This window comes from Falco punctatus (genome assembly GCF_963210335.1).
Source record: "Falco punctatus genome assembly, chromosome: 1".
In the NCBI taxonomy this organism is placed as follows: domain Eukaryota; kingdom Metazoa; phylum Chordata; class Aves; order Falconiformes; family Falconidae; genus Falco; species Falco punctatus.
Genome location: NC_137580.1, coordinates 113424971 through 113452152, shown reverse-complemented (window position 1 = coordinate 113452152; position 27182 = coordinate 113424971). Strand labels below are relative to the sequence as shown.

Genomic DNA, 27182 nt, shown 5'->3' with positions numbered 1-27182 from the left:
CATGCCATAGAGCGAGGCTAGAGCGCCGCCGCAGCGCTTCCGGTGGGCCACCGGAGCGGCCGCCATCTTAGGTGCGGGCAGTGAAGCTGCCGCATTGAGGTCGTGCCTCACACTGCTCGGCAGAAACGGGAAGTAGCTGCGCCGGGGAAGCGGGCGATTCACCCCACCCCCTACCCTGAGGAGGGAGAGTTTACGCCGTTCTCACGCTTGCTGTTCAGGTACCGGCGCTGTTCGGCTAGTAGCTGATACTGTTCTCCCGCTGTGAGGGGAGAGCGTGGCCGCTGTGCCCTCACCTAAGATGGCGGTGGGGGCAGTCTCGCTCGCGGAGAAGATGGCCGCCGAGGGGAGCGGCGCTCTAGCCAGGCGGCGGAACTCGCTTAGCTGTGTGAGGGGACCGGGAGGGAGATCCTCACACGCCCGGCCCCGTAGGGATCGTCCTCCAGCCTTGCTGCCTCACAGGGAAACCCCCTAGCCCCCCGCATCTTCCCGCAACACCCCCTTAGCGCCCCCCCCCCCCCCCCTTCCCCAGCCGAGAGAGCCCCTCTCTGCATTGCCCCTAGACCCCCACCCACATTCGGGGGGTCTTCCCTCTCCTGGTGCATGAGGTGCCTCTGGGTGAGCGTGGGGCAGGTTTGGGTTGGGGTACCCCGAGGCCTGACCCCTGGGGGAGGGGTGTTTGCTCTGCAGGGCTGCCCGCCCAGGGCAGCTGCTCCTCCATTTTAATAGTAATATTTTCCGGCCGCCTTTTTATACTCCGCTACAGGAGTGGACCAGCATGACCATAGGTAGCGGAAGGGTTCCCCTCCTCCTCCTCCTCCCCACCCCTTAAGGGGCGGTGATCGTGGCGGAGAGGAAGAAAAGGATGCCACGGAAGCTGCTGTTGCCTTATAAATCTGTTTTTTCTCACTTTCGAGCTCCACGGGGGTTGCATGACGCTTTGGCGATGAACGCAGCCAGAAGTGGCTACCGAGTCTTCTCAGCCAACTCCACGGCAGCCTGCACCGAGCTGGCGAAGAGGATCACGGAGTAAGTTCCTTCTCTTCCAGGTGTCCCTCCTCACCCCTCCCTGAGCCGCTGTGCAGGCAGCCTTTCTTCAGAGGGGCTGTGGGCGTCCTCCCGCCTTCCCAAGCCAAAGGCATCTGCTGCAAACACCTTTGCTGTGGAGGTTTTGCACTGGGAGTCTTAAGCAGCTCTTCCCTTCTCCTCAGCGCTGGCTCATCCCTCCTGATAACTCAGTTTGACCTAGGGATGAAAACGAACCCGCTGCTTTCTGCCTCTTCTGTCTCTGACGTCCGTTTCAATGCTGGAAAGGCCAGGCTGCAGCGGAGGCTGTTACTTTTGGGGAGGGAGGAGGTGAAACCTGGCTGAATGAGAAAGCGTTTTAACTGGTTTGAGAGATGCTCAAAACTCTCTCCACCACGTTTTGCAGGGACGGGCTGGTGACCCTGCATGGGGTGCAGAGAGCATTCCATCTGTGGATCTTGATGCAACACCTGCAGTTGCACTGAAACCGAAGTGGGTTTTGATGGGGTAGGAGAGGTGGGCAGCACGTGCTAACAAAGTTTAGGGATGGAAGTGTGCTTTTTTTTTTTTTCAGTCCATCAATTTGGGCAGAGTTTGACCTTGGCTTGGCAAGGGTGGATATGTTGGGTTCTGCTGAATGGGGGTGGGTGGGGGTAACAGGTGGCTCTAAAATGGGGCTCTTGGTGCACAGAGGAGCACTGAGTTTCCCCTGACACTTGATCTTTTGTTTTGAATTAATTTGGTTCCAGTTGGGGCACTCCCAGCCAAAGGGGCTTTTCTGGTAGAGTCATCTGTGTATTGGGGAGCTGTCATCCTAAAGCTGGATTTGGATTTCCTTTCTGATTCTTCTCAGCTACAGTTCATAGGAAGCTGCTCCCAAAATTGAGGGGGCTTAGTGCTTGTTTGCCTGCTGCAGCAGATAGCATCCTTGCTACTCCTTTGGCAGCTGCTGGCCCATTCCCGACTCCAAGGGCATGCTTAAATTGGAAACATTGCTAAATACAGGTGTGCTGTCACCTTAAACTGGAAGAACATTTTGCTATTTGTCCAGCAAGCTTTAGTAAACAGTATGTTCAATCCCTAGCACAGATTATCTCCAGGAAGCTGACTTGACTTGTTTGGCTGGGATCGCTGGTGTTGATGGGATGTGTGTTGGATAACAGCAGTGGACCTTGCTGGGTGTGAGGTAGAGAGGAAAATCCTTGTGTTTGGGAGTGGAAAGCTTTTTTTTTTGCTTTTTTTTTTTTCATGTATTTTTGCTATATTTTGTCAGTCCGTATCACTTTCCCTTCACTGATACAGCTCTGAAAATGAAGTCTCTCTATATAAAAAAAGTAAGTTTTGCTGCAGCAAAAGGGACGTGGTTTTACAAGGCTTGTCCTGTTGCATCAACACAGAACATAACAGAAGTCCTCTGGCATCTGTTCTCAGGACAGAAAGAGCAAACAGGCAATCTTTATTCTTTGCTCTTTGTCTTAGAAATTACTCACTTTTAAAAAAGATGTAATGAAAAGAGACACAGAGCCAGCTTCCCCAGGACATGGTGTGCACAGCTGGCTGTGTGATGTGCTGATGTAACCCTCTGCAGGGTTTCCAGTGATTCTCTGAGGGTGAATGATGGCAGGATCCAGAGAATGACCTCCTTCCTGGCTGTCCTTCACAAAGTAAACTTTTATTAGAGGTGATGTGGACATCTTGCCTTGGATTTAATGTCAGCAAGGAAGTTGGATGCTCCAGTGGTGGTATGAGCACAACAGTGTGGTACGCAGCTGCTGCTTAAATTGAGATCTAACGACATGTAGCTCTGTAAAATGGGAGTAGTGACCATTCTGAAATGAAAAGGTGTAAAACATTATATATGGATGAGGTTTTGTTGGAGTAGGGTGCAAAATCAGGAGCCATTAATAGTACAGATTTGCCTGCAGTAAAGAATCTCAAAAGTAAAGGTATTTTCAGCATCTTATGTGGTGGGTTTTGTACTGACTTCCCTTAGGAGCTCAGGGGCTGTTGCAACACGTGTGTAATATATCCCTTGTTCTTTCAGGTTGCAAAAGTTGCATGACTGCTGGCTTTCCCACTGTGTCACATCCCAGCCTGTACTTTGCTGGGGAGGTCAGTTGCGCCTTTTAATAGAGTTGGAGCAGTCTTATAAGGGTGAGTTTGTCTTCTAATATTGTGCGTTCTTTTTAAAGTTTTTTTATGACCTTTAGTATAAGTAGTAAAAGAACTTTAAAACAACACACAATATTAGGAGTAGGGCCCCTTGAGACACTCGTCCCTCTAGGCTCTGTTGCTTTTTGCCTGCAGGTATGATGTTAAAATTGACACTTGAGCAATCCTGCCTTATCCTTTGTCTTTTTAATCTCAAGCCTGGAGAGGAGCAGTGTGACATAAACCAGACATCTGAAAGCTGTTCGATCTCCTTGCTTCTTTTAATGCAAAACTTCCAAACTTGCTTTCGATTCAGGCTTTGTGGCATTCTGGCACACTTCTGATCTTTACAGTTTCCCATTATGTATTCTTGTCTGGTTATAGGCTGAGTGACTAAATGGTTAGGCTAAGTTTCAGAGCTTTTGTTTATGTTCTGGTTTATGAGAACCAAACACCGCATGCAACTAAGTAGTAAAGATGCTCCTTAAATTCAGGGTGACTGAAACATAAACAAACCCATACGTTTACTTGTATCTTACAAATTGAGAGGGATGTTGTTTTTAAAAATTCTCTCCCAGATGGAAAAAATCCTCCTGCTGTAATTAGGACACTTGGCACCTGATCGCAAGCTGCATTTGCAGGGGAAAAAGATAATTTCTGTGGCCAGTGCTGATCCCGAATGGGCCTTATGTGCTGCTGCGGGGAGGGAGGTTTAGGAAATCTTTTTAATCTCGAGTCCAACAGCTGCATTTAGATCTCCTTCTGACTGCAGTGTTTGGCTCAGATGGTACAAATATTACATTCCACTCCCTGCTTGTCTGTTTGGGTTGGAGGGGATTGCTGATTGAAGCTTCCTAATCCCTCCCCTGTGCTCCTGCAGGTTTGTGTTGTGTGGGCTGTGATACTGTTGTAAACTCATTGCAGGCTGTGAGTGTTCTAGACATGCATTTGGTTTGCAGCATGGAAAGTGCTGGCGATATAAAGGTAAAAGCACTGCTGTGAGCCTAAACAGTGTGGAGTAATGAGGAAAATTGGAGACTTGTGTTCTGATCTTTGGTCATAAGAAGCTGGGTACACAACACTAAAACCAGGGTGGTGTTTGCTGTGTCTGAGTGGGAGGTGAACCCTGCTTTTGGAAGAGACAGTATGTTAGGAGGACTTGCAGCAACCTTCCTCAGCTGAAGGAGAATTTCTGATGGGATGGAGGAAGAGCCTTCCTCATTAGGTTATCTTGCCAGCATGTGAGAGAATAGCACAGGGGAGTCAGACACAGTAACCTTGTGATGCTGCTTTCCCCCATCTCCAAGCCCTGTTCTTGCCTTCTGGAAAGAGCTCTTGTGTGGTGCTACAGGAGGAGAGGAGGTGGCACCAGCTCTTTTTCCATCTTGGAAGATGCAGCGCTGTGGCAGGAGGCTAAAGAGATGCTACAGGGTGAAACTGCATCGAAGGATTTTGGGAAGGGAAAAGAATAACCATCTAAAAAGTAATACAGTTGAAGAGGGTTACAGGCAGGGGACAGTGCTGAAGTAGGGTGAGTGTGGAGCAGCTGGGCTTTGAGATTTTTCTGTGCAACCTAGATGGAGCATGTAATATGACTGAGCAGATAAGCTTTGCATAGTAGCTTTCTGTGCTGGCCAGTGCCAGGTTTAGGGGAAGTTCCTTCATGGGCAGACTGGTAGGAGTAGAGGAAAATCTGCATGGTATTTGCCAGTAGTTCAGCTGCATGGCTTTTGGCATGGCTGGAATGAGTGATGCAAGTACTGGATGACTCTGGGTGCAAGTGGCAGACGAGGAGTAGGGACTGTTCTTCAAGTATCTAGTCGTGTTGGGTGGATAGAGGAGGGTAAAGGAGAGCTCAGATAGTTATAACGTCATCTGAACAGATTACCTTGTATCCAGGAAGCTGCTGTTTCCTTTCCCTTTTCTGGCTTGCTCTTGTAGTGGGAGGTTAGGAAATAGACTGTAGAGCTGCCACTGTGTTAGCTGGACTGGTTGACTGATCTTTAAAGGTTTGCTGAAGTTTGAAAAGCAATTTGAAGTCAGGCTGTGGTTTGCATTGGCCACGGTCAAGCACAGAGCAGATATTCTGCTGTCAGCTCCAGCTCCTTCTGGGTTATACAGCCAATGGTAGAGTCTGTAGGCGTGAGGGGAGTTGGGTATTTGCAGAGCTGAGACCAGTAAAAGTATTTGTGATGAAGAGGATATTGCCAAAATAAAATCATATCATAGTCAAGGGCTTTGTATGCAGATTTCTCTTCAAATTTAATGTTTGCACTGCAAGTTGGCTGGAATCTGCCTTCAGAGATAACTTCACAAATGTCTCTTTAGGTGCAGAGGGAGAGAAGCAAACACAGCCCAGGCTGAGAGCCCTTCCCAGCGGTACTGAAATGTGCTTTGATGGCATGAAATATTGCAAGTGCCCTTGCCTCTTGAATTTTGATTCAGTTATACGTCAGGACTCTTTTAATGGATTGTCCTTTGTCTCAAGAGCCTGGTACAGTGGTTTTTGACAGCCTTCAGAGGACCATTTTAAAGTACAGTCTAATACAGCCTTGTAGTAATTCTTAAAATACTGCAGTGTGTCACTTTCTTAAACTACAGGTGACTTCTGAGCTGTTCACATTTAGGTTGTGAATTGAAGACAGATTTTGTAAACACTTTTGTATCCACAGCTTAACATCTTCTTGGCATCTGTTGAGACTCTGGAAATTTAGATCATCTTTCCTGGGCAGTGTTTACAGAGAGAGATATTCCAGGTCAATATAAATTGTTTACTGGCCAATTGCTCTGAGAAAAATTTTTAAAGCCACAAATAAAATTTTTCTTTTGGATGCTATCAGGTCTTCGGTTTAGTGACAGAGCTGGTGTGAGGACAGCAGAGCAAGGAGCAGGGCTTTCCCTATCAGGAGCAGTGAGTGGTTGCACAGGGAAGGCTTGCACTGAGGTGGTGTTAAAAACTAAGAGCTGGGAGCAGCCTGGAGTGGTAGTACCTTGATCTCACTGTGCCCGGCTGGGCTTGGCGGGACTGTGTGTGCATAGCTTTTTTTAACAGATCCTAGTTCTGAAGACTGCTGCTTTTAAAAACAAAACCAACACCAAGCTGAGTTTCTGTGTCGCTCGGGTGGAGAAGGGAGCTTCCAGAGGTACGTGCATGCTCTGATGTCTGCACGGGACTGATATAACAAGTGAGATTTCTACAAATACTGTTAAATCAGCCTGACTGTTCTGTAGTCTTAAACACTTCAGTATCACCGAAGGCCCCCACCTCCCCATACCCAAATACCACACCACATAGCAAGGCTTTTGTTGATGGAGCTCGTTTTGCTTGGAGATGTGGTTTATCTGCAGGACCTGAAGTATTATTTTTACCAGAAGAAGCTGTATCTGTGCAGGGGGATGTGCTCTGCGTTACTTTTTCTTTCCTAGCATGGATCTGCCAGTATCTGCAGACAAGTGATCCAGGAATTGTGATAGCCTCTGTTCATATGGTTATGCTGTTAGTCCTGAAGCCAAATGCAAACAGACTTCTTGCTGTCAGTTTAATGCCTCTGTTGCCTAAAGCAATGACCGATTGGAAGCTTCTGCATGGAGAGGAGTTACAGAGAAAGAAGTTGGGGATGGAGGAGGAAGAAGGGAGAAGTGACAGGAAGGGGGAATTTATCTCAGACCTCCATTACAAACAGTTGCTCCCAGGCTGTGCAGTGGCTAAGGCCATGCTCTGCCCTTGACTTCTCTGCAAATCTTCCTTTTGACACAAGTCCTCTGGAATTCAGTGCTTTACAACAAGAGCTGCTAGAACAGTCCCCTCTTTAATATCCTTGACTAAATCAAGGTTTTATTAGCCTTGTTCACTGGCTGAAGTCTCTGCTTACACAAGCCTTCAGAAAGGCATTTAGTGGAAGGTGTGCCCCTTGGGTAAACATACCTGAACTGCTCTGGTGGAGCTTCCTGTCGGTCTGTCTGCCATGCCCGCAGCTCGTGGGACTGCAGAGTGCTGCAGGCAGTGTTGATGTATGGTTTACGGGCTGTTTTATCTCCTATCCTCCCCATTGCCCTTGTTTACTTGCAGTCAACAGTTGGAGCAGAGATGGGATTTATTGTTTGACTAGAGCAATCTACTACCACTCATTCATTTAATTTGGCAGCTGCTTACTGTCTCTTCTGCTGTTATCTCCACCCAGGTTTGATAAGCAGAGCTGTTCAGTGTCCCTTTTTCCAGCAGGGAGCAAACTTGTCTTTCTGATTTCTTATTTCAGCAGCATAGAAACTGCATTGCTGCTGTACAGTCTGAATAGGGGAGCACTGAGCTCTGGTTTCTCCTTGCCAGGTACATCCTCACAGTGTCACAGACTTCTGCTGTGTTTGTTTGCCAGCACTTAGCATTGAAAGTGCCACCTTCCAAAGGGTGTTTTGCTGTGATGTGTCTGGCTGAACTGGTTTTGAAGCTTTCCTTCCGGCCATGAGATGCAGGGTTGGTTGACCAAAGGCACTTGCACAGTCTCATTAATGGAGGTTTTCTACCAGTAGTGAGGTCAGAATGTGCTGTCTGCAGTGAAGTCAGGGTGCACATGCCTCCAAAGAGAGCTTGCAAGACTTGCTGTGCAGTTGTGGAGGAACAAGTGTGAGTCACTAAACATTTCCCCACGAATACTGGTTTGTTTTGCTTGTGATTCCTGAGCTTGTTTCAACTTGGATGCCTTGGCAGCAATTCGGCCAAAGCTTAGTGGTTGCAAATGCCTGGCTGTCATCAGAAAGGCAGTGGGATCCCCAGTGGGCAGCAAGAGCTTGATGGATCTAATCTGCAAAACTCACTTTTACTGTGCATCAGTAAGTGGGACTTGCCTTTGCTTGACCAGCTGCCAGCAGTTTTTTGAAGGTACTGAGGATGCCTTTGTATTGCAGCCACAAGTTTTAACCCGGTGGGGCTGATGAGAGAAGCCGAATTAGGGATTAGGCAAGGTGGCTTGCCTGCTCTGGACTGCACGGTCCCTGGGCAATGCTGCAGTCAGTACATGAGCCAGGCTGGTTACAATCTCACACATACAGTTCTTGATGTGGGAGTTCACTCACCAGCCACAGCCATTGCAAAACGTGCTGCCACACATGCGATCAAGAATGCGTGTGTGCCAAATACGCACTTTGTAGCCAGCTAAGTAAATATATCACGTTGCGTTCAAGTATCTGTTGTCACAGCTGTCCTGGCCACGCTTTCCAGGCCAGCTTCTAGTTGAGACCTCCAGCTTGTGGGCTCATAGCTAAGTCCAGCAGTTGCTGATGGGCGAGCAGCATGTCAGTGTCAGGCTGTCTCACTCATTGACTTCTGAAAAAGCAAATATTTGAGGTGATTTAAATACAAGGCTGAGTCTGTGGAGAGAGATTGACTTCTGAAGGCAGTAGGCTGGGGAGAGCCAGTGACAGATGTGGGCTCTTTTGTTCAGGGTTAGTACTGACTCACAAGATTTTGGCATGTGTCCAGGTAAATACAGTATATAGGCAGACAGGAAAGTACCACCATAATCAACGTGTTGAACAAAGGTATTTTTCAGGCATAAACTGTTTCCTAATCCAGCATGTGGGCATAGCCACAGAGCAGACCCTACAAGAGAGGAGGGACTTGCCTTGAGCTGCAGCAACACACCTGTCCCAAGCATCTCGCTGATGCATGGTCTTTCTTACTAATGGATTACTTGTCAGTACAGTTAAATACAGAAGTGTCACCTGAGGGAAAAGTCTGCCTTTTAAGAAGTGCTCTTCAAAGTGGATTTTTATTATATAAGAAAGAAATTTAAAGAAAAAAGGGAGGGGGCCAGGGAGCAGGTGGCAACTGTAATCTTTGTTGTGATGAATGTCGTAGGTTTGACATTCAGGAAGAGGAGGGAGTAATTTAAAAAAATCAGAAAACTTAAGTTAAAATTTCTTCAATCAGCTGAGTTATTTTGAAAGAAAGGCTTGTGGGGAAATAAGAGATGTGGGAGTCAGAAAAAGTGACTAAACTGCCATTAATCAAGTCCGAGTAAATCATTAATATTTAGTTCTGGAACAGATCCACCTAAGGTGGCATTGCATAGATTAGCAAGATGTCCTTTGTCATAAGGAGACACAGCCTCTGGTCAGTCATGTGAAGCCTGGCTCTTAGAGCATGGCATTGGTGGGCTGCAGAGCAGTGTGCCCCAGGGATGTCAGGGGGAAGGAGACCCCCAAGGAAGGGGAGAACCTGTAGTTCCGTGGACTGGCTAGCATACTCAGCAACCTGTTAGGCAGTGCTGTGTTTTCTTGGTGATATTTTGGTAAAGTATCTTGTGATATTTTGTCCAGTCTCTGCTTTGGATCACAAACTGCTGGGTTTCTCCATTTTTAATTTCCTTTTTTCTCTCCAGGCGTCTTGGAGCTGAGCTGGGAAAATCTGTGGTGTACCAGGAAACTAATGGAGGTAAGAGAAATCTTTACTATTCGCAACTGTTTTGAGGTAGTCTTAGAAATACTGGGTAACTCCATTAGCCAAACCTGTCTAATAAGTGCAGTGATCCAGCTATGATACTACTGCTGCTCCTGGCACTGCTAACCTCTGTGTCTGACCTTGGACAAAGCCATTAAACGTCTTCCTTGTTTTCCCCTGTTATCTCATTTGTCTGCCCATCAGCTAACTCTCTTGTAGAGGAGAGTCCTACCTCAGGTGTTAGCTGCTACAAAATCTTACATGCTCTAGTGGTTAGCAAAACTTGTCCCAGGTTTAAAAGTAATGGCCTGCTTTCTAAGTGTCTGCCTTGAAAACTTTTAAATTTATCCCCTTCTTCCAGCCCTCTCCTGCCACAGGCAGTTTATAGCTGCCCTAGGAAGGGATGGAAAGAGTCTTGGCTCAGCATGAGGATTTATGGTAGTGCTGCTGCTCTTACAGCCAGAGTGGGCCATGCAGTGTGTAAGCTGCTGTGGTTATGGTTGGATTGGCTGTTGCATTTGTGCTAGTAAGAGCTCGCTGCCCTTTGGGGTTAGTTTTAAATCAGGTTGCTTGCTACAAGGTCTGAAGTTATTCTTCATCACTGCACAGCAACTCACAGTCAGCTTTCAGCAGGGTCCCTTAAGGTTGCTGCCAGTGTGCCTAGGCAATTAGACTCTGAGTTTGGTAGCTGGGTAGATATTTCTCTCCTTTAGCTTATCTCTGCTCTCTAGTTCATGACTGTGTGGAAAATAAGTGGCTAAGACAGGCGCCTTGGGAAACCTGGTGTCATTGCTTTGGCTTTGCAGAGCTGCTTTGGGGCTCAGCTTTTGCATTTGAGCCTGGGACTGCAGGAATTGTGTTGAGCAGAGACCCTGGTTTCCAGCTTGTGTCAGTGTTGAAGTCTTGACCTTGATAGTGAAATCGGGGAGTTGTCCCTCTGAACTCTGTGCTGCTGGTGTTGCCTTGGGCTATCCAGCCTGTATGGAGCTGACCCAGTGGTAAGCTGCAAAAGAGCAGTTGCTCACCTTCTTGGTAAGTACTGAAGGTTGTTCTGCTTTGGGGGGGATTATTTTTCACTAAGAAATGTGATATTGACAGCTTTCAACACTCTGCATGCAGAAGTGAAAAGGATCTCTCCTTGAGAGTTAGGTAATTGTCTTCTACATGTAAGAGAACAGCTATTCAGCCTGGTTTTGCATTGTAAACACAACTCACTCACTGGTATGCCATGCCAGCTCTTTACTTCCCAGGACCAGCCTTTAGAAAACCTGTGTGTATGTGCATGAAGGGCAAAGGAGCAAGTCCTCATCTGCCCTGACCAGTGGGTTCAGAGTGCTGCTGAAACATGGTGTGTTATCACTGTAAATCTGATGTTTGAAAAAAACTCCCTGACTTCTGTGTTCAATCCTCTTCAGAAACAAGAGTTGAAATAAAAGAATCCGTCCGAGGACAGGATATCTTCATTATACAGACAATCCCCAGGTAAGGGGCCAGTGGCTCAGTTTTACAGCTGTAATATGCTTTGAATTTCTGGTTCAGCAGATTGTTCGATGTTTTGATGATTTGCTGATGTTGATGGTTTGCTCACTGTTACCCGGTGTGATAACCAGTCGCTTTCCAGTGTTGTCATTGCTTTGACTTACATTTAAGACACTGCATAGTGTTAAGCTGTTAAAATTCCCAGAGCATCGCTTGTGCCACAGCAAACTGAGAAGCTTGTTGTCAAATAGCTTCAGTATGTCACTTGGCAAGAACAAGTATGACTGATGGCTTCAAGTGAAACATCCCTGGTCTGTCTGTTGATGTCCTTGCAGGCTCAGTTGCTTGGTGATTTCTGACTGGCATGTCCATTGCAGAATGTGTAATTTCCTCTGCCTTCCAATTACCAAGCAGCAGAGCCAGCAACAAGCAGCAGCTATTGCTTTTATTACAAGCTGGATTATTTTTCCTCTCTTGTTGCAGTGATGTATAACTGAGCTCAGGTGGAAGCCCATAGCTTCCTTCCTGTACTCTTATAGTTCTTAATGATCTTGAGCCTTCTCTTAAGTGGGCCTTCTTATTTTTTACGTAGGGCTGTTCTAGCCTTGGAGTAAGAGGAAAAAGAAGTGCTGCAAGTAACCGAGGGGTTAGGAAACCAGCTGCTAACCTCAGGAACCTTGTTGCTTGTTGGCAGAGAAAGAGTGCAGCACTAGTGTTTTGGGAAGGGAGCCTGCATGTAAATGTTAACTGCAAAATTACCAACTATGAGTAAGGGAGGTGCTGTTTCAGAGATGAAGTATTGATAGGATGCCTTTTGCACAGTTAGCAAAACAAAGATATTCCTGGTCTGATAGTTTTTTTTCAAGTTACCAAATTCAGCTCAGATTTTTGGAGATCACAGGAACTAGTAGGTACTAGAGCTCAAGAAGGTAGCAGAATACCCTTGAAACAGAAATTTTTCTTGCTTGCCAAAGAAATAGAGGCCAGTGAGAATTCAAGTTCATGTTCTCCTTTTAATGCTTGGCCTGTTGTTAAAGAAATCAGTAGACTACAAGATCAGCTTGCTCACTTCTGGAATTACTCTTGCAGGCTGAGACATTTTCCTAGAGCTCATCTCTCTCCAGAGAGGTGCTCCAAGTGGTTACTCCCTCAGGGCACAACTAAATCTCTGCAAAATGAAAATCCACTGATGCGGGATTATGTTTCAGGAGAATAGTGCCATTCTGTTGTCCCTTGTGAGAGAGTTCTCTGAAATAACTTGTAACTGAGAGCTGTGTAAACATGGAACAGATAAGGTGTTCAGAGAGAGCATTATGGACAGCAGTAGTTTTGAGATGGGAAAACCTCCCCTGCTTTTAACTTGTTGATCTCCTTGTTTTTTCCATAAACTGAATTCAGTGTTGTGGGCCAAGAAAAGGGTCCCTTTTAACCAAAATGTTCAAGGCCCCCCAGGTGAGGAGCCACTGTTACGCTGCCAAGTCATCTTTTATTCTTAAGCTGCAGCTGTGCCTTGCTGCATTGCTTGAGAGGACAGGTTCAAGGGCATCTCAGTTTTGCAGTGGGTTTCAGGGAGTTTTTCAGGAGATTAAAAACACAGACTGTATTGAATAATCTAAGTATAGGACTTCTGCACTCAGTAGCGGTTTGAAAAGCAAACAAAATATTAGGACTTGGTAGGAAAGGAGTAGAGAAGTAAACAACCTTGCTATGCTGCGGAATGAATTCACAGCCTGCATCTTAAATGCACAGAGAGAAGAGAAAGACCTGAGTATTTGATATAAGCTCCCTGTCCAAAAATCATATAGCAGAACTAAAAAAGTTGCAAAGACAGGTATCCTCCAAGACTACTGGTGTGTGGACTAGCATTCTTATGAGGGAAAACTATTAGTGATACACTAAAAGCAAAAGGAGTCTTTTTTTAGTGCTGAGTGTTGTTGCAAAGTTGATTGGCAGCTTCATGTAGGCCATTTGTTCAGCCCCAAGAACAGGGATCTCCAGGGATGGCTCAGGCAGGGATGGGGAGCAGTGAGGGAGGCTTCAGGCTGCTGGAGAGGGGTGGTAAGTAGAGTGTGGGGGATAGCTGAGCTGGCGTTAAATGTCCTGGTAAGGAGCCGACAGTCCCTGTGTGTGGTCTTGGCTCAGGCTTTCTGGCAGTAACCGTAAGTACGACATCAAGGCAGGAGGTGGGGAGGGCAGCAAGGAGACTGGGATGCTCTCCTGGGGACCTGTTTTGGAGATCCTGTGGCTGGGGTTCCACCACAGATGTTAGTTCCCCCCATGAAGCCAGGCCCTTGGTTGGTGTCAGCACCCCTTGCAGAGGAGCAGATCACTGTGGCAGCTGGCTCAGCATGAAGCATCCAGGATGGTACTCCTCGAATCGATGAGCCCCTCAAGCCACCCCCCTGCCCCGGGCCCTGCTGAAGGGACAGATGAGTCTGCCCAGCAGGAGCTTCCTGGAGTCCAGCAGGGGTCCTGCTTGAATATTGAGGGAGGTACTGTTCCTCCAGTGATTTTTCCATCAGTATGGCTACTAGTGTCCCACAGCAGGACCAGGACTGCTGGTGCCTTTTGAAATCAGTAGTAACATTTTCTCCTAGGAGCAGTCTTGTTCTCTATCTGCTTTCCATGTGAATGTTTTTTTTAAGAGTAATTTGAAATGTAAGGATGGAAAATACGGAATTTTTGGGGTGAACTTTAAGTAGACTTAAACTTGGCCACTTTGTTTTTATACAGTACTGATCGTAGAATCTTTTTCTCCTCTTGTGGTCCCACTGGCACAGCTAAAACACCAAAGGGAAGAAACGGTTCTTTGTTTGCTCATTGTCCTGTGTGGCAGGGGGCTATGTTTTATGTAATTCTTGGCTGGGTGCTTCAGAGCTAACAAAGCTTTCTTGTGTGTAAACGGCATTGTGTGCGAGGGCTGGCAGGGACAGCAGGAGAACAGAGACCCAGAGTGCTCGCAAACTGAGGCACAAACAGAGGTTAATTTCTGAAGAAGGGGGAAGATATGGAGAAATGGAAATGTTGAAGGTTTGTCATGGGTCACACAGATGGAGGCTTGGAAAACAGTATCTGTGAGCTCTTGGAGAAGCTGTCCCCAGTGGTCAGGAGGAAAACAGGTCCTTGAGCAGTACCTGGGTAAAGTACAAAAAGCTCTGCAGAGCTTTGAGCTGCTCTGTGCTGTTTATTCTTCTGCTGCTGTGTGGAAAGATGGCTCAGTCAGGCCCCCATATCACCACAGGCTCCATGGCTGAGCCACTGGCAGTGTTGTCCTCCTGGTGACCAGTCTGGGGAAGTGGTGTGTCATTTGAGGCTGTCCTTGCTGAAATACCCCCAAGCAAGGGTGTCTGCATTGTAGGAGGAGTGCCTGTCCCTTTGTCTTCTCTGAAGTGCATGTTCTTCAGTTCCCAAATGGTCTTGAATCAGTTCAGTCATGATGCAGACAGTATCCCTTGGCGAGGGTTTTAAGGAACTAAAAGGGCTTGGCTTTTCCCCTCCCCTTCCAAAATGAATTAAAATGCAGATTAATACACTTCAGCTGGACCACACCAATCATTGTGGCGAAGCTACCTGAAAATTGTGTTTTAGGTGTATTCCTTGCTGTGGTCTACAGGTATGTTCTGCCTATGTTGCATTTTTATTTTTTTCTTTCAAGAAACAGTTGTTTAGCATTTACTGTGCTGTTGTTCCTTCCACCTCTAGATAAGCTAGATAGCATGGAGGTCAGCACCTCCACCAAAGTGATGAGTCTGGACTTCGTACTGCTGCAAAACACAGTGTTTCTTAAGGCAGGACAAATAATCTGCCTTACATTGTTAAAAATAAAAATACTTTAAATCCAGTGTATGTGAAGTTGTTGGCTGCATGTGTACTGCTTCTTTAAAAGACTGTTTTATTTCAAAATATGCTGTATGAAGTGACATTTGTTCCAACATAAAAGAAAAAAATGTCTTTTTTTTTTTGTTGTTGTGATGATGGAGGGAAATCATCATATGCCTCATGTTAAAATACAAAATCAGATTCCAGTCCACAGCTCTTGAGTGCTGGAGCTGTGTCCTATACATACAACAGTTGATTGTAATCTGCTGTGGCATGGTGGAAGGAGCTGTGCAATTACAATTTGGCTCTTGCATATATTAGCATAAGATGGAACATTATTTGCTTGGAGTTTGGTAAGGAGGGGTATGGGTATAAAAGTAAAAGGAGTTGCACTGGAAAAACAGCTACTAATATTTGGAATGGTTTTGAAATTTCCTAGAGATGTGAATACTGCTGTCATGGAGCTGCTGATAATGGCGTATGCACTGAAGACTTCCTGTGCTAGGAACATCATTGGAGTCATCCCGTACTTCCCCTACAGCAAACAGAGTAAAATGAGGAAGAGGGGGTCTATAGTCTGCAAGCTACTGGCTTCGATGCTTGCCAAGGCAGGTGAGTGTCACAAGGAACAACAGCATGGCAAGCTCAGATGCTTCAGTGCATGTGGCTGCTGGGCATCCCAGAGGGCATCTATCCTTCCATTCTTCTCCTGCTGAGCCCTTGAAGTACTTCAGGGGAATTCGTTTTCTTCAGCTTAATTTTATTTCTTTGTACCTTGCAGCTGGGAAAGTGGCCTAGAAGTGTCATACTGAAATTCAGTGTCAGCCTAGTGCTGTGACCTACTGCATGCCTGTTTCTCATTACGTCTTTGGAACTTCTTACATTAACGTGTTTATGCTTATTTTATCACATGGCATAGTAGTCTGAGTAACAGCTAAAATAGTCTGGAAAACAGAGACACTTGAGGAACTCCAGTCATGAGGGAGTCATCTCAATGAATTATTTATCTGTTTTTCTTTCTCTTAGGTTTAACACACATTATCACAATGGACCTTCATCAAAAGGAAATTCAAGGCTTCTTCAGCTTCCCAGTAGACAACCTGAGAGCATCTCCTTTCTTGCTTCAGTATATACAGGAAGAAGTGAGGTTACTCTAGTTCTATATATATGTCAGCTTGCCTTAATTCACCTTAATGGGATAGCAGCCTTGGACCTCCACTTACGTAGAGGTTGTGTGGTCAGATTAGGTCAATCATTCTGTTAATTAATTCTCTTTTAGGGGGTACCTATTACATGTTTCTTAGAAAAGTGGAAAAATGTATTGTATGATTGTACTTGGATAGAAATTGAATTCTTGACCATAAGCAGATGAGCTTGCTCTCTGTAGAGTTAGTGCCATTTGAGAGATGCTATTTATGCTTCTGCCTCTAATCACCTTTTAAGTCCTGTTAAACTGTCTTCCCTCGCCTTTTGTTCTGCAGTGGATGTCTGACTGCTCTGAATTATTGATAGACTTTGTCTTGGCCTGAGTGTAGGAATACTGCGCACAGCAGGGATGGGGGTAGGGCGCAGTGGTTTTATTTTCCCTGCTCAAAGGATGATGATTTATGCCCACACAGTGAGAGCAAAGCTTCCGTATACGGGGAGAGTGGGCCCTGGGTTTGGACAGAATTAGCTGCAGCCGGTCCGTGTAGCATAGGTTAAACACAGTGAGCATTCCCGCTTTTACCTGTTTTGAACACAAGGCTAGCACCCTCTCTGTAAGGGCACTGGGGCTCTGTATGTTGGAGAGAGCCAGCATTTGGTCTCTGCACCTTCCCCTTCCTTCCCCCCACTGTGTGTGGTGCCCTGTGTCTCGCTCAGCTCTGCTCAGCACTGCAGACCAGGCCGTAACTTGTGGGCGCTGGCAGGGAAGGAGGCGCAGAGCTGCAGTCATGTGCAGAGTAGGACCTGCAGCACTGCCTGTGCTAAACTTGTGTGTTGCGTTTGGGGCAGAATGCACAAATACTGATGTTGAAAACCAAGTACAATTGCCTCTATTTTCTTGCCACAGATTGAAGATTTGATTCTGGGGAAGGAGAGTGGGTGCAATTATTGATCCATGTATCAAATCAGTTACTCGCTGGCAAGAAGGTCTTTACTTAAATAACTTTTTATCACATCCAGATTCCAGATTACAGAAACGCAGTTATTGTAGCCAAATCTCCTGATGCAGCTAAAAGGTAAATAGATGCTTTAATAGCTGGTTAAAAGTAACTTGGAAATATCTGGGCTGATGGGAATTACACCAGGGAAAATATGGGAGGGTCACAAATGGGTCAGCAGTTTGGTCCATAAGTCCTTTGTGGCTGGAAATGGGATGGATGTCTAGTGGTGCAGATGGGCAGCTGAATTTTGCAGTCCCAAACATGTGGGAGTAAACTCTGGAGGTTTCTGCTGCTGCAGAGCTAGGTGGTTCACCGGGGGCTAGGATCAGTCTTACTGCATGAGGTTCAGTGGTACCTGACGATCTCAGAAAGCATTTAGCCTGTGGAGACTACCAGGACACCAGGAAACCCTTGCGGTGAAGCCAAGGGGTAGAGTGGGCTTTGGGATATTAAGGAGGAGGAATGAAAAGTCACTTCCAGTGAAGTTTCTTGCTGGGGAACAGCCTTTGCCTGCCCTATTGGGTCTGGGAGAGGCCTGCTGAACTGGACTGTGAAGTTGTCAGCCCAACATCTTCCTGACATGCTGTGATTGTCCTGCAGGGCTCAGTCTTACGCTGAGAGACTACGGCTGGGACTAGCAGTGATTCACGGAGAGGCTCAGTGTACAGAGCAGGACATGGATGATGGTCGTCACTCCCCTCCGATGGTCAAAAATGCGACTGTGCATCCTGGTCTGGAGCTGCCTTGTAAGATTAAGCTTCTCAGCTTACCTTTGGGCAAAAGAGAAAAGTTTGGTGGGAAGTAGCTGTTGGTTTAGCTGTGTAGGTATAACCAACCTGATGGCAGTTGGACCAGTGAAATTTTTCTCAAGGAAAGGTTGATATCAATGAGTTGTAGGAGAAGGTACAGGGGAAGGTTTTTACTTAACTTCTGGACGTGCAGAGCATTAGTATTGTTCTCCTTGGCTGTCCCCACTCAACAGTGTTAGACTGACAGACCTCTGGTAAAGGTGGTTCTTTTACAGTGCTTAGCAACAAAACTCCTTGAGCTAATGGAACAAAAGAAATGTGAAAGTGTAACTGATATGGGAACAGCCACTGAGACAGACTGCTGTTCCCCAGCGTAGAGAGGAGGAGGGCTGGCCTTTGTGTTCCTCTCCTGCTGCAGCCATGGTTACTGCTGGAAATTTTCTTCCATCTTGGCATCCAGGTGATCATCTTCCAGTGTCTGTTTTGATAAGGTTTTGAGGTTTGTGTGGCTAGGGTGAATAGGTTCTCCAAGAGCACTGCTGAGCAGCTTCCTGTGCTCTTGCCATCAATTGATAAGCTGCTGTTCTGGGAGCACAGAGCAAAAGAAGGAGGAAACCTGTGTTCTGGGAAATGTTGTCCTCTTAGAATTGCTTGTATTCCTGCAACAGCAGCAGTAAAGTAACAACAGTACGGTCCAAATCCAGCTTTGTTTTGGGAGGATTTTTTAGCTTTCTAGGTAGATGGTGGTAGGACAGAAATTGAGTGCTGTGAATGTGGCTGGGAAGTGACTGTGGGAAAGGATGGATGCTGCTGTATGTGGTAAGGAGCTATCTCCATCATGCAGCCAAACATAATTATACCAGCAGTGGCTAAGGCTGCTGATAAAGTGTCTCCTCTTGTCTTTTGAAGTTTAGGGAGGACATCCAACCAGTTTGTGGGCAGGTTGTGGAAAGGAGGCAAGTAAGACTGTGGGCGTTTTACATTACCCCAGTCATCACTCACTATAATACAATCAATTAAACAATGCTTATGTTGCTGGTGAAACTCCTCTTGGGCCTTGGGGACAGGTGGGGTTTGGCAGTGAAGTTTGGGACTTCATCTTGATTGTCTCCCTTCTGACAAGGGGATTTTTTTCATGCCCTTCCAACAAAGCAGGAGTTTGTGAGGTCACTCTTGGCCTTTTCCTTCCCCTCCTACTCTGAAGAGGATGCTGTCCTCCAAAACATCACTAGCTGATGTTTGTCTGCTACCAGAGCATCGATACAACTGTATTTTTATTTCCAACTGTGTCACTTTAAGGAAGTTTGACTGCGTGAGCTTATGCTGCTGGAGAGCCCTGTAAATGGTAGCTCACCTAGAAGTGTGCCCTTGTCCGGTTTAGTTACGACTCTAGTGGAAAGTTGTTTTCAGTCCTCAGCTATCCAAACACAAACTAATTTGCTGTGTGTCACTGCTTTATTTCCTGCAGAAACTCAGCACTTGGCTAATTCCTGCATGCCTAAGACACAAGCATAGAAGATTCAAGCAGTAGTTTGGTAGCTGTCTTTTGAGGGGATGTGGAGTGGATTATGGGGTGAACTTGTCCAAAACTCTCAGTAGAAAGGTGCTTTTCAGTTTTCTAATCTGATAAATACCTGGTTTTGAGTGAGCTGGGTTCTGTTACTGGAGGTGCCGAATACTGAGGTCTTATCTGTCTAAAAGCAGTTTGTAAGCATCTGTTGCAGGCTCTGCCACGCAGACGTGAAACTGCAGCTATCATTAAGGATGGCAATGCTGTGAGAGACTGTGTTTACCCTCTCTGCCATGCCTCCTTCCTTGTCTGATTCAGTCATTTGAAAAGTGTCTTGCCACCTCAAGGGGAACATCAAACAAAACCCTTGATCGGCCATCCTAGTGGTGTGAGGTCTGGTGGCGGAGTGAAGCAGGGTTCAGCTGTGTCCCTGTATTGATTGTGAAAGGTAGGACATGCGCTACTCGCCCAGAGCTGTATGCTTCCTTATATCAAAACTGGCCAGAAAAACCTTGAAACAGCACTGGTCTCCAGGTCTGCCTGGCTTTGCTACCACAAACATGGGTCTGGGCAGTTAGGAGGTGCCTCCTGGCTGAGACTAAATATAGAGCATCCTGCTCTGGGCTACAGCCAGGTCTTGTGGAACATCCTATCTTCCCTCTCTAGACTCTGCAGTACAGGGTCCCCAGCAGTTCCAGCCAGAGAGGCATGAAACCTGTGTCTGGGAGCAGCCCCAGAGGCCTACACCAATGACTTAGGTTTCATGCCATTCTTCATGGGCTTCTAGTGAATTGGCTGGGCTCCTGCATCCTGGCATGCACTTTTTCTCCATATTTTAGTAGACATCATGTGCCTTTAATTAATGAGTGAAATGGCTTATTTATTGTCCTGGGTGTAGCCTGATACAATGCTCTGATTTGGTGTAGCCGTAACAGAAAAATGCCAAAGATGCTTCCAACTGCACTTAAAAGTGCTGTGCTAAAGCTGCAGCAACAGCTCATGTCACTCAAACCCCAGAAATCGGAGTCTTTGAGACTGGATGTTACTCTGAGTTTATTCTCTTTGATTGTGTGCTCTTTGTGCCTCAAAGCTTGCAGCTGGCTTGGGGCTGTGCTTTAATAACACATGTGGACTCTTTGCATGTTTTTTTTGTCCTTGAGAAAAGGAGTGGAGCACCATCTGCTGAATCATTTCAGTGGCTTTGAAACTCAGTGCTTTCCACAGATAGCTTAATGGTCTGCTTCAAACCCAGAGCCCAGCAAACTGCTATGAAGGAAGAGTTTGGATGAAAACATTGGAGTGACCGTAGGTCTGTTCCTACTTCCTTACCCCTGTCTCTTCCCTGTGTTTAGCCTGGGCACAAGGATATTATCTGTCCTTACAGGTCTATCTCTTCACAAAACAGTTTGTTCTTGAGCAGCCTTTTGCTCATAGACTCAGTTGTAAATGCTGCATTATTTATCTTGCTGATTATCACTATAATGCACGCTGTCAGCTCCAAACAGAATTGTTTTAGCATTTCTTAACCCATTTTTGACTACTTAACTAAATAAAGCAACTGGTTTATGCACCTGGAAATGCTGTTTCCTTGTGCCAGTGATAATCTTGCCTTTAACACATGGTAGTTCTAAGCGCCATGCGTGTAGAAGAATGTGCAGGTTAGAGTGTTTGGCTGATGAACTTACTTCCCCGCCGCCTCTCTGTGTTCTTTGATATTCTTGTTTTATAAAAATGGTGGTTGGTTTGTGGTTTTCTCTTTTCTTTATTGTTCCCACCAGAAGTTACAGATACCACAAGAACCTTTTCTGACTCTCCAGGAAAAAAACCCAGAAACTTTCAACCTAAACATAATCCAAAGGGTTATGCCAGGCAGGAGTTACAGCTGTGGCTTACTTCTGTTGCCCCCTTGTCTACCTACAAATAGAGGTTTTGTGTCTGGGAGGAAAACATTTTTTATTTTTTGAATAATTTTTCAAGTCACCTTCTCGTAGAAGTTCTGACTTGCACATCTTGATATTTCTAAAGATTTTGAAGAAAAAAAACTTGGCTGCAATAACCGTTGCATAAACTCTCATCACGCTGGAGCAGTTCTCTTGAGATACGATGTGGTTGTGGGTAGATCTTTGGCTTGCAATTTTTTTCTTTTTTTTGCAGAGGAAATTGAACACGAAAAAGGGAGAACATCTCTTTAGGATCCGGGTAGGTCGACATGTTGCCTACCGTACTTTAAAAATAAAGCAAAATGGAAATAGAGCATTTAAAAACAAAGAGATGCATAGCACTGCTAATGTTGCTAGCTGCTGTGTTAGCCTTTAAGCATAGCAAGGAATGTGTCTGCTTCCTTTACGGAATAGAAGGATACTGTTTTGCTGAAACTTCATGTGTTTGTGAGTAAAATAGTGCTGAATTTCAGCTCCTTAGGCCTGTTCACCATTTGCTTAGAAAAGAGTTTTCCGTAGCCTGGCTCTTTTAAACAGAAAAGGTACTCGTCTGTGGATGCACATGAAGGATGGGATGGCGGCCACGTGTATTTTGGTATTTCACAGCTCTTGCCAGGAGTTCTATTACTGTCCAAACTAGATAATAAACTCATAACTAACCTAAGCAGGTAGGTACTGCCTGTAATTGAAATTTGTCATCTGCTTATCTCTTGTGATGCTTAACCTTAGTTTATTACAAATACTTTTCCTTCTTATAAAAACATTTTCCCTTCAGGATTTGGACATGACTTTGCATTTGGTAGGAGACTCAGAAATAACAGTGCACAGGAGGCTGGGGAATCTGTGCTCCAAAGAGCAGTTAAGGTAGCTGTGACTTTTAACTGCAAACCTAGCAATGAGTAATATAACTTTGGTCAAAACAGAACTATTGGACACCCTTTATAGTTTTGGTAGGCTTACAGAAAACCAGTCTGTGGAGTAGGTCCTGTGTATGAAGAATGACTCTACTCATGAATCTACGGAGCTGTGGTCCTTCTAATTGCTTTCATCGCATCCCTCAGTCTGACTCGCTCACCCAGCTGTGCTTGTACTCTTAAGCATTCCCAGGCACTGATGAGTTGTGGGAACAGTACTAGATCAGCCTACTGTGCAGGATGGGGAGTTTTGTGTAGGACTTTTTCGACCCAGGAGGGCAGAAATCAATATTCAGGCAAGCCTTTAGATGGGCAATGGCTTGTGTTCTCATGCTGCTCAAGTATTATGTTGAAGTAGGTTATCTTACAGGAGAAAAATCTTGCCATCTAGTGTGTCTAAAACTCCTTGTCACTTGAGAAGTCTCTGTGGCCAGAATCCTGGCAAGACCTGAGCATACAAAGAGAAGGGGTACGAAGTGCCTTGGTAGGACGCTTTGCTGCACTCCCCGTAGAGAGTGTAGAATCTGGGGGGTGCAGGTGGGCCAGGTAAGTGTTACAAAATGCTGGATGTTCCTCTTTGCTTCAGTGGTTAGATCAAATTGTCACCTAATGACAACGTGCATGCCCACCATCATGTCCTTTCTGTGCTGGGAGGTTTTATACTGTATTCACTGTATAAACCAGCACCTTCTGGCAAGTGAGAGGTGTGGCTTATTGGATAGCAAGTCCCTGGCCTGTATCAGAGGCTGATTGCTGTTTGGTGTGAGTCTGAAGGCTGTGTTACATCTCAGTATTCTCAGAGCATCCTGGTCCATATCTCTGTTATTTTTTTATACTGCTGTTGGAAGTTTTTCAGGATAAAAAACAAAACAAAACCTGTTACACATGTAGTTTTTGCATGAACTGTGTCAGTGCAGAAGTGGTCTTTGGGGAGTGGAACCTTATTTCCCAATTTTTCTCTTCACCATGTGTCAGATAGCACAGCTCATCAATGTGTCCTTTTGCTTTTAATTGCTGGTTGCACTGGCTTGTAGAACTAAGTTTGAACTGGGTTTTGTCCTGCTTTTTCTATTAATCCACTCTAAAAAAAAAAAAAAAATCGGGAAATCTGTTTCTGTAAACTTCCTTAAGCTTTCTTTGCCTGAGCAGGTGTTATTAACATCCTTATGTGTTTGGTGATATGAGAGAAAGCAAGCAAGCTGCAGCGTGATTCTCAAATCCTTCTGATGAATCAGTGAGTCCAACAGGTGAAAAATAGCACGTTGTAAAGCATATGCCTTTGAGAGGTGTTGCTCGCAGAAGCCCATTTGTTGTTCCCAGTCATGAGATACCCCTTTTTTTCAAGTTCTGTTCTGGAGCACAAAGTCACTGATGTTTCCCATAAGCTAAGTGCTGCTTTGTAGCTCTCTTTGCACAGGGGTCTGTTAGATATTTGGGTTTGCTTACTGTCTCTGAGGTCAGCACAGATTCCTCACAGAAACAGTTTCATCTTAATGCAGCAGTGCTGTTCATTTAAGGAGGAAAACAATGGTTAAACCAGTGGTTACTCACTTTGGTGGGTGTCAGGATAATGCAAAGCACCTGTCTCTTATCTGTGCACCAATATAAGACACAGTTAAGGGCTGGGCCTCACGTGTGGTGGAGCTGTTGTGGTTTGACTCGAAGTTAACTGACCTGGGCTTTTTTTTTTTTTCTTCTTTAGTGATGATGGCCAAGGAGAAGCCACCAATAACTGTGGTTGGAGATGTTGGAGGAAGAATTGCCATCATTGTGGTATGACTGTGACGAAGGGGGGGAGTGGGTGGTTTTCTCCCAGCATCTTTCCTTGAGCTGCTTTATCCCAGAGGGTAGGAGGGATTGCTGGTGTAGGGGTAGCAATGTGATTGTTACCAGTGTTTTCTCCAGCTATGATGGTGGCTTTGGTTATTTCATCTTTCTGTTGAAAACCCTTTGTACTTCAGCACCTTAAGCCCTGAAATCTCCTTGCTCCCTTGAATCTACAAATGTTAATGTCTACAAATCTGCCACAAATCCAGGACATGCAGAGAAATCTCCTGAAGTGTTTTAAAAAAACCCAACCAAAAAAACTTGCTGAGCTTCTCATACTTGCTGTGCCATGCTGTAGTGTAAGTAATCAACATACAGCTGCTATCAGAATTAAAAAAAAAAACACCCTTGCTGAAGATAAGCTCTGTTTGTGTGCGTGCATGTGCAGGGATTAATTTGTTTCCAAGACACAGTATTTGTTTTGCACACTAGCAGAAGGGTCCGTAAATTAGGTAAGTAGTTCACAGACTTAAGTTGTGCACTAGACTGTCATTGCATCTCAATAGCAGCTGAAGTAGCCAGGCATTATTTTCGTCTGTGTGTGTAGCCAAAGGTGCAGTACCTTACAGATCCTCTCCCGCCCTGCAGGCGCAGTAAACTCCTGGTTTTGATGTTATTTCTGTTTCTTCTCAGGATGACATCATTGATGATGTGGAAAGCTTTGTAGCTGCTGCAGAGATCCTGAAAGAGCGTGGAGCCTACAAGATTTTTGTGATGGCTACTCATGGGCTCCTGTCAGCAGATGCCCCCCGTCTCATAGAGGAATCCTCCATTGATGAGGTGCGTTTGCTTTCTGGATTGCAGAGGAAGGGCTGGCTCTGGTAGCTGGGTTGATTTAAGGCTCCAAGACCCACAAACTGATGTTCTTCCCCTGTGTTGTGGTTTAACTCCAGCTGGCAACCAAGCACCACGCAGCTGCTTGCTTGCTCGCTCCCCACCCCGACCCAGCAGGGTGGGGAGGAAAATCAGAAAGGAATGTAAAACTTGACAGTTGAGATAAGAACAATGTAATAATTTACAGAATTATAAAAATATAAAAATTAATAATTAACAGAATAAAAAGATAAGAACAACAGTAATAATAGTAATAACAATTAGGATGGAAAGCCAGGGAAAAAGGGTAAAGCAAAAACTGCGCATGCAAGCAAAGCAAGGAATTCATTCACCACTTCCCATGGGCAGGCAGGTGTTTGGCCATCCCCAGGAGAGCAGGGCTCCATCACACCTAACGGTTACTCGGGAAGACAAATGCCATAATGCCAAATGTCCCCCCTTTCCTTCTTCTTCCCCCAGTTTATATACTCAGCATGATGTCGTATGGTATGGAGTATCCCTTTGGCTAGCTTGGGTCACCTGTCCTGGCTGTGTCCCCTCCTAGTTTTCTGTGCCACTCCTTGATTTAGTATAAATATCACCCAGCAACAACTAAAAATATCAGTGTCATATCAAAACGCAGCACTGTACTAACTACTAAGAAGAAAATTAACTCTATCCCAGCTGAAACCAGGATACCCTGCCACCTAGCTCATGTCTGAAATTACTGCTTTCATCAGATGCTGTCAGTTAGCTGGTTCTTCATTGGAGGGGGAAAAAAAAAGGCACGTGTGATTAATACTTGTTTGGATCAGATCTGCTTCTCTGTTTTCTCCCTAATGCACCGTTATTAGTCGTCCCTGCCTGGACGCTTCCCTCACCACAGCTGGGTGCATGTGACTGCTTTCTCACTGTACAGACCTTCTATCTGTCCCTCTCCTGCAGCTGATGATGGGCTGTTGGGTACATTTAAGAGCATAAGATTTCAGACCTCACCCTTAGTAACAAACATGTCAGACCCTGCAATCTAAATGGACCCATCAGCCTGTGTGGAGATGGCTGTTGTAGAGTGCTGGTCCCCTCAGCAGGTTGACTGTCATGTAGGGAAGACAATTTGCTTTATTATTTTTTTTTTTCTAACATACAAGGATTTCTCCCCCTGAACTGTGAAACAGCAGGTACAGCTGCTCCCTCCTGGAGTTAACCCTAGGGTAGCTGTTCAGTGAGAGCGAGCATATCAGCGGCACAACTAATGGTCTTTTTCTTTTTGGCACTCTGTAGGTGGTAGTAACCAACACGGTTCCTCACGAGGTACAGAAGCTGCAGTGCCCCAAGATAAAGACTGTGGATATAAGTTTGATTCTCTCTGAAGCCATCCGACGAATCCACAATGGCGAGTCCATGGCCTATCTCTTTCGTAACATTACTGTTGATGACTAGACCTGGTGCTGCTCCTGTCTTGGCTTCCACAAGAGAAGGAAATACGCATGAAAAGGCAATACCATAAATTATAGGCATAATGCAATTTTTATTCTTGTAGGAGCCTGAAGGTTTTCAGGATCTTGAGCCTTGAGATCTAATAGGAAAAAAATCAACCTGACCAGCACTTTACAGGTGAATAGAAGAGGCCACTGGCAATGAATGGGAAGGATTACTTCTTAATTAAGAGAGACAGAGAAATGAAGTGGTGTTGAATTTTTAACTTCCTTTAATATTTTTTTTAGTGTGTTATCTCTTGTTCTGTAGTGGGGGAAAGAAAAACAAAAAAGAAGTAGCTGTCAGCTTGTGAGAAAGGAAGAGACACTGCTCATTGCTCTGTGTGGGCAGCAAGAGGAGACAGTCTTTGGGTTTCTGTTTCTCAGTGTGACTCGCCTGAGAGCACAGAGGGGAATGTTTCTTTCAGGAGCTGGGCTGGACTTCATGCTGCTGGCAGAGCTGATCAGCAGAGCAGCTCCTTGCCAGCTGAGTGGCCTCTCATCTCTTGCACAGCATAGCAAGGACTTTCATCAAAACTAAGTTAGCGGAACATCCAGAAAGGGCAGCTTAGGGCAACCCATTTGCAGGGCTACTCATCCTTGTGGTGGGGTGCTGGGAACAAGCTCACATGTGTCTCCCAGCAAGGCAAGGGATGCTAGTTAATGCGCTGGCCTTTTCATTTTGTGAACTTTGGGTCATTGTTGTTCTTCAGTGGCAAGTCACATGAGGGTCTGGGTCTTCACTTGAACGCTTGTCTGCACTGCAAAACCAGGCACAATTTCTGGAGTTGCCTGGGGCTGATGAGTTGCGGGGGAGTGGAGCAATATCTGCCTCTAATGCAGCTGTGCTTTCCAAAACACTAACACTGAACCTGCAATAAAAAGCATAAGAATTTTCA

At 45.6% G+C, this 27182-nt stretch overlaps 1 protein-coding gene across 5 annotated transcripts; it reads left to right on the top strand.

Annotated features, from left to right (window-relative positions):
- Positions 1 to 23: 23 nt before the first annotated feature.
- On the top strand, positions 24 to 27182 carry PRPSAP1 (phosphoribosyl pyrophosphate synthetase associated protein 1). 5 transcript variants are annotated; one of them, XM_080381817.1, is made up of 11 exons: positions 24 to 218; positions 915 to 1026; positions 9552 to 9604; positions 11026 to 11092; positions 15348 to 15520; positions 15935 to 16050; positions 17075 to 17130; positions 17656 to 17801; positions 23871 to 23941; positions 24629 to 24775; positions 26090 to 27182. In XM_080381817.1, the coding sequence occupies exons 2-11, from the start codon at positions 944 to 946 to the stop codon at positions 26246 to 26248; spliced, it is 1071 nt and encodes a 356-aa protein (XP_080237943.1). In that variant the 5' UTR covers positions 24 to 218; positions 915 to 943; the 3' UTR covers positions 26249 to 27182. The 5 variants fall into 5 exon arrangements, with proteins under 5 accessions (XP_080237943.1, XP_080237944.1, XP_080237942.1 ...); XM_080381818.1 differs by lacking the exon at positions 24 to 218 and adding an exon at positions 466 to 615; XM_080381816.1 differs by lacking the exon at positions 24 to 218 and adding an exon at positions 641 to 785.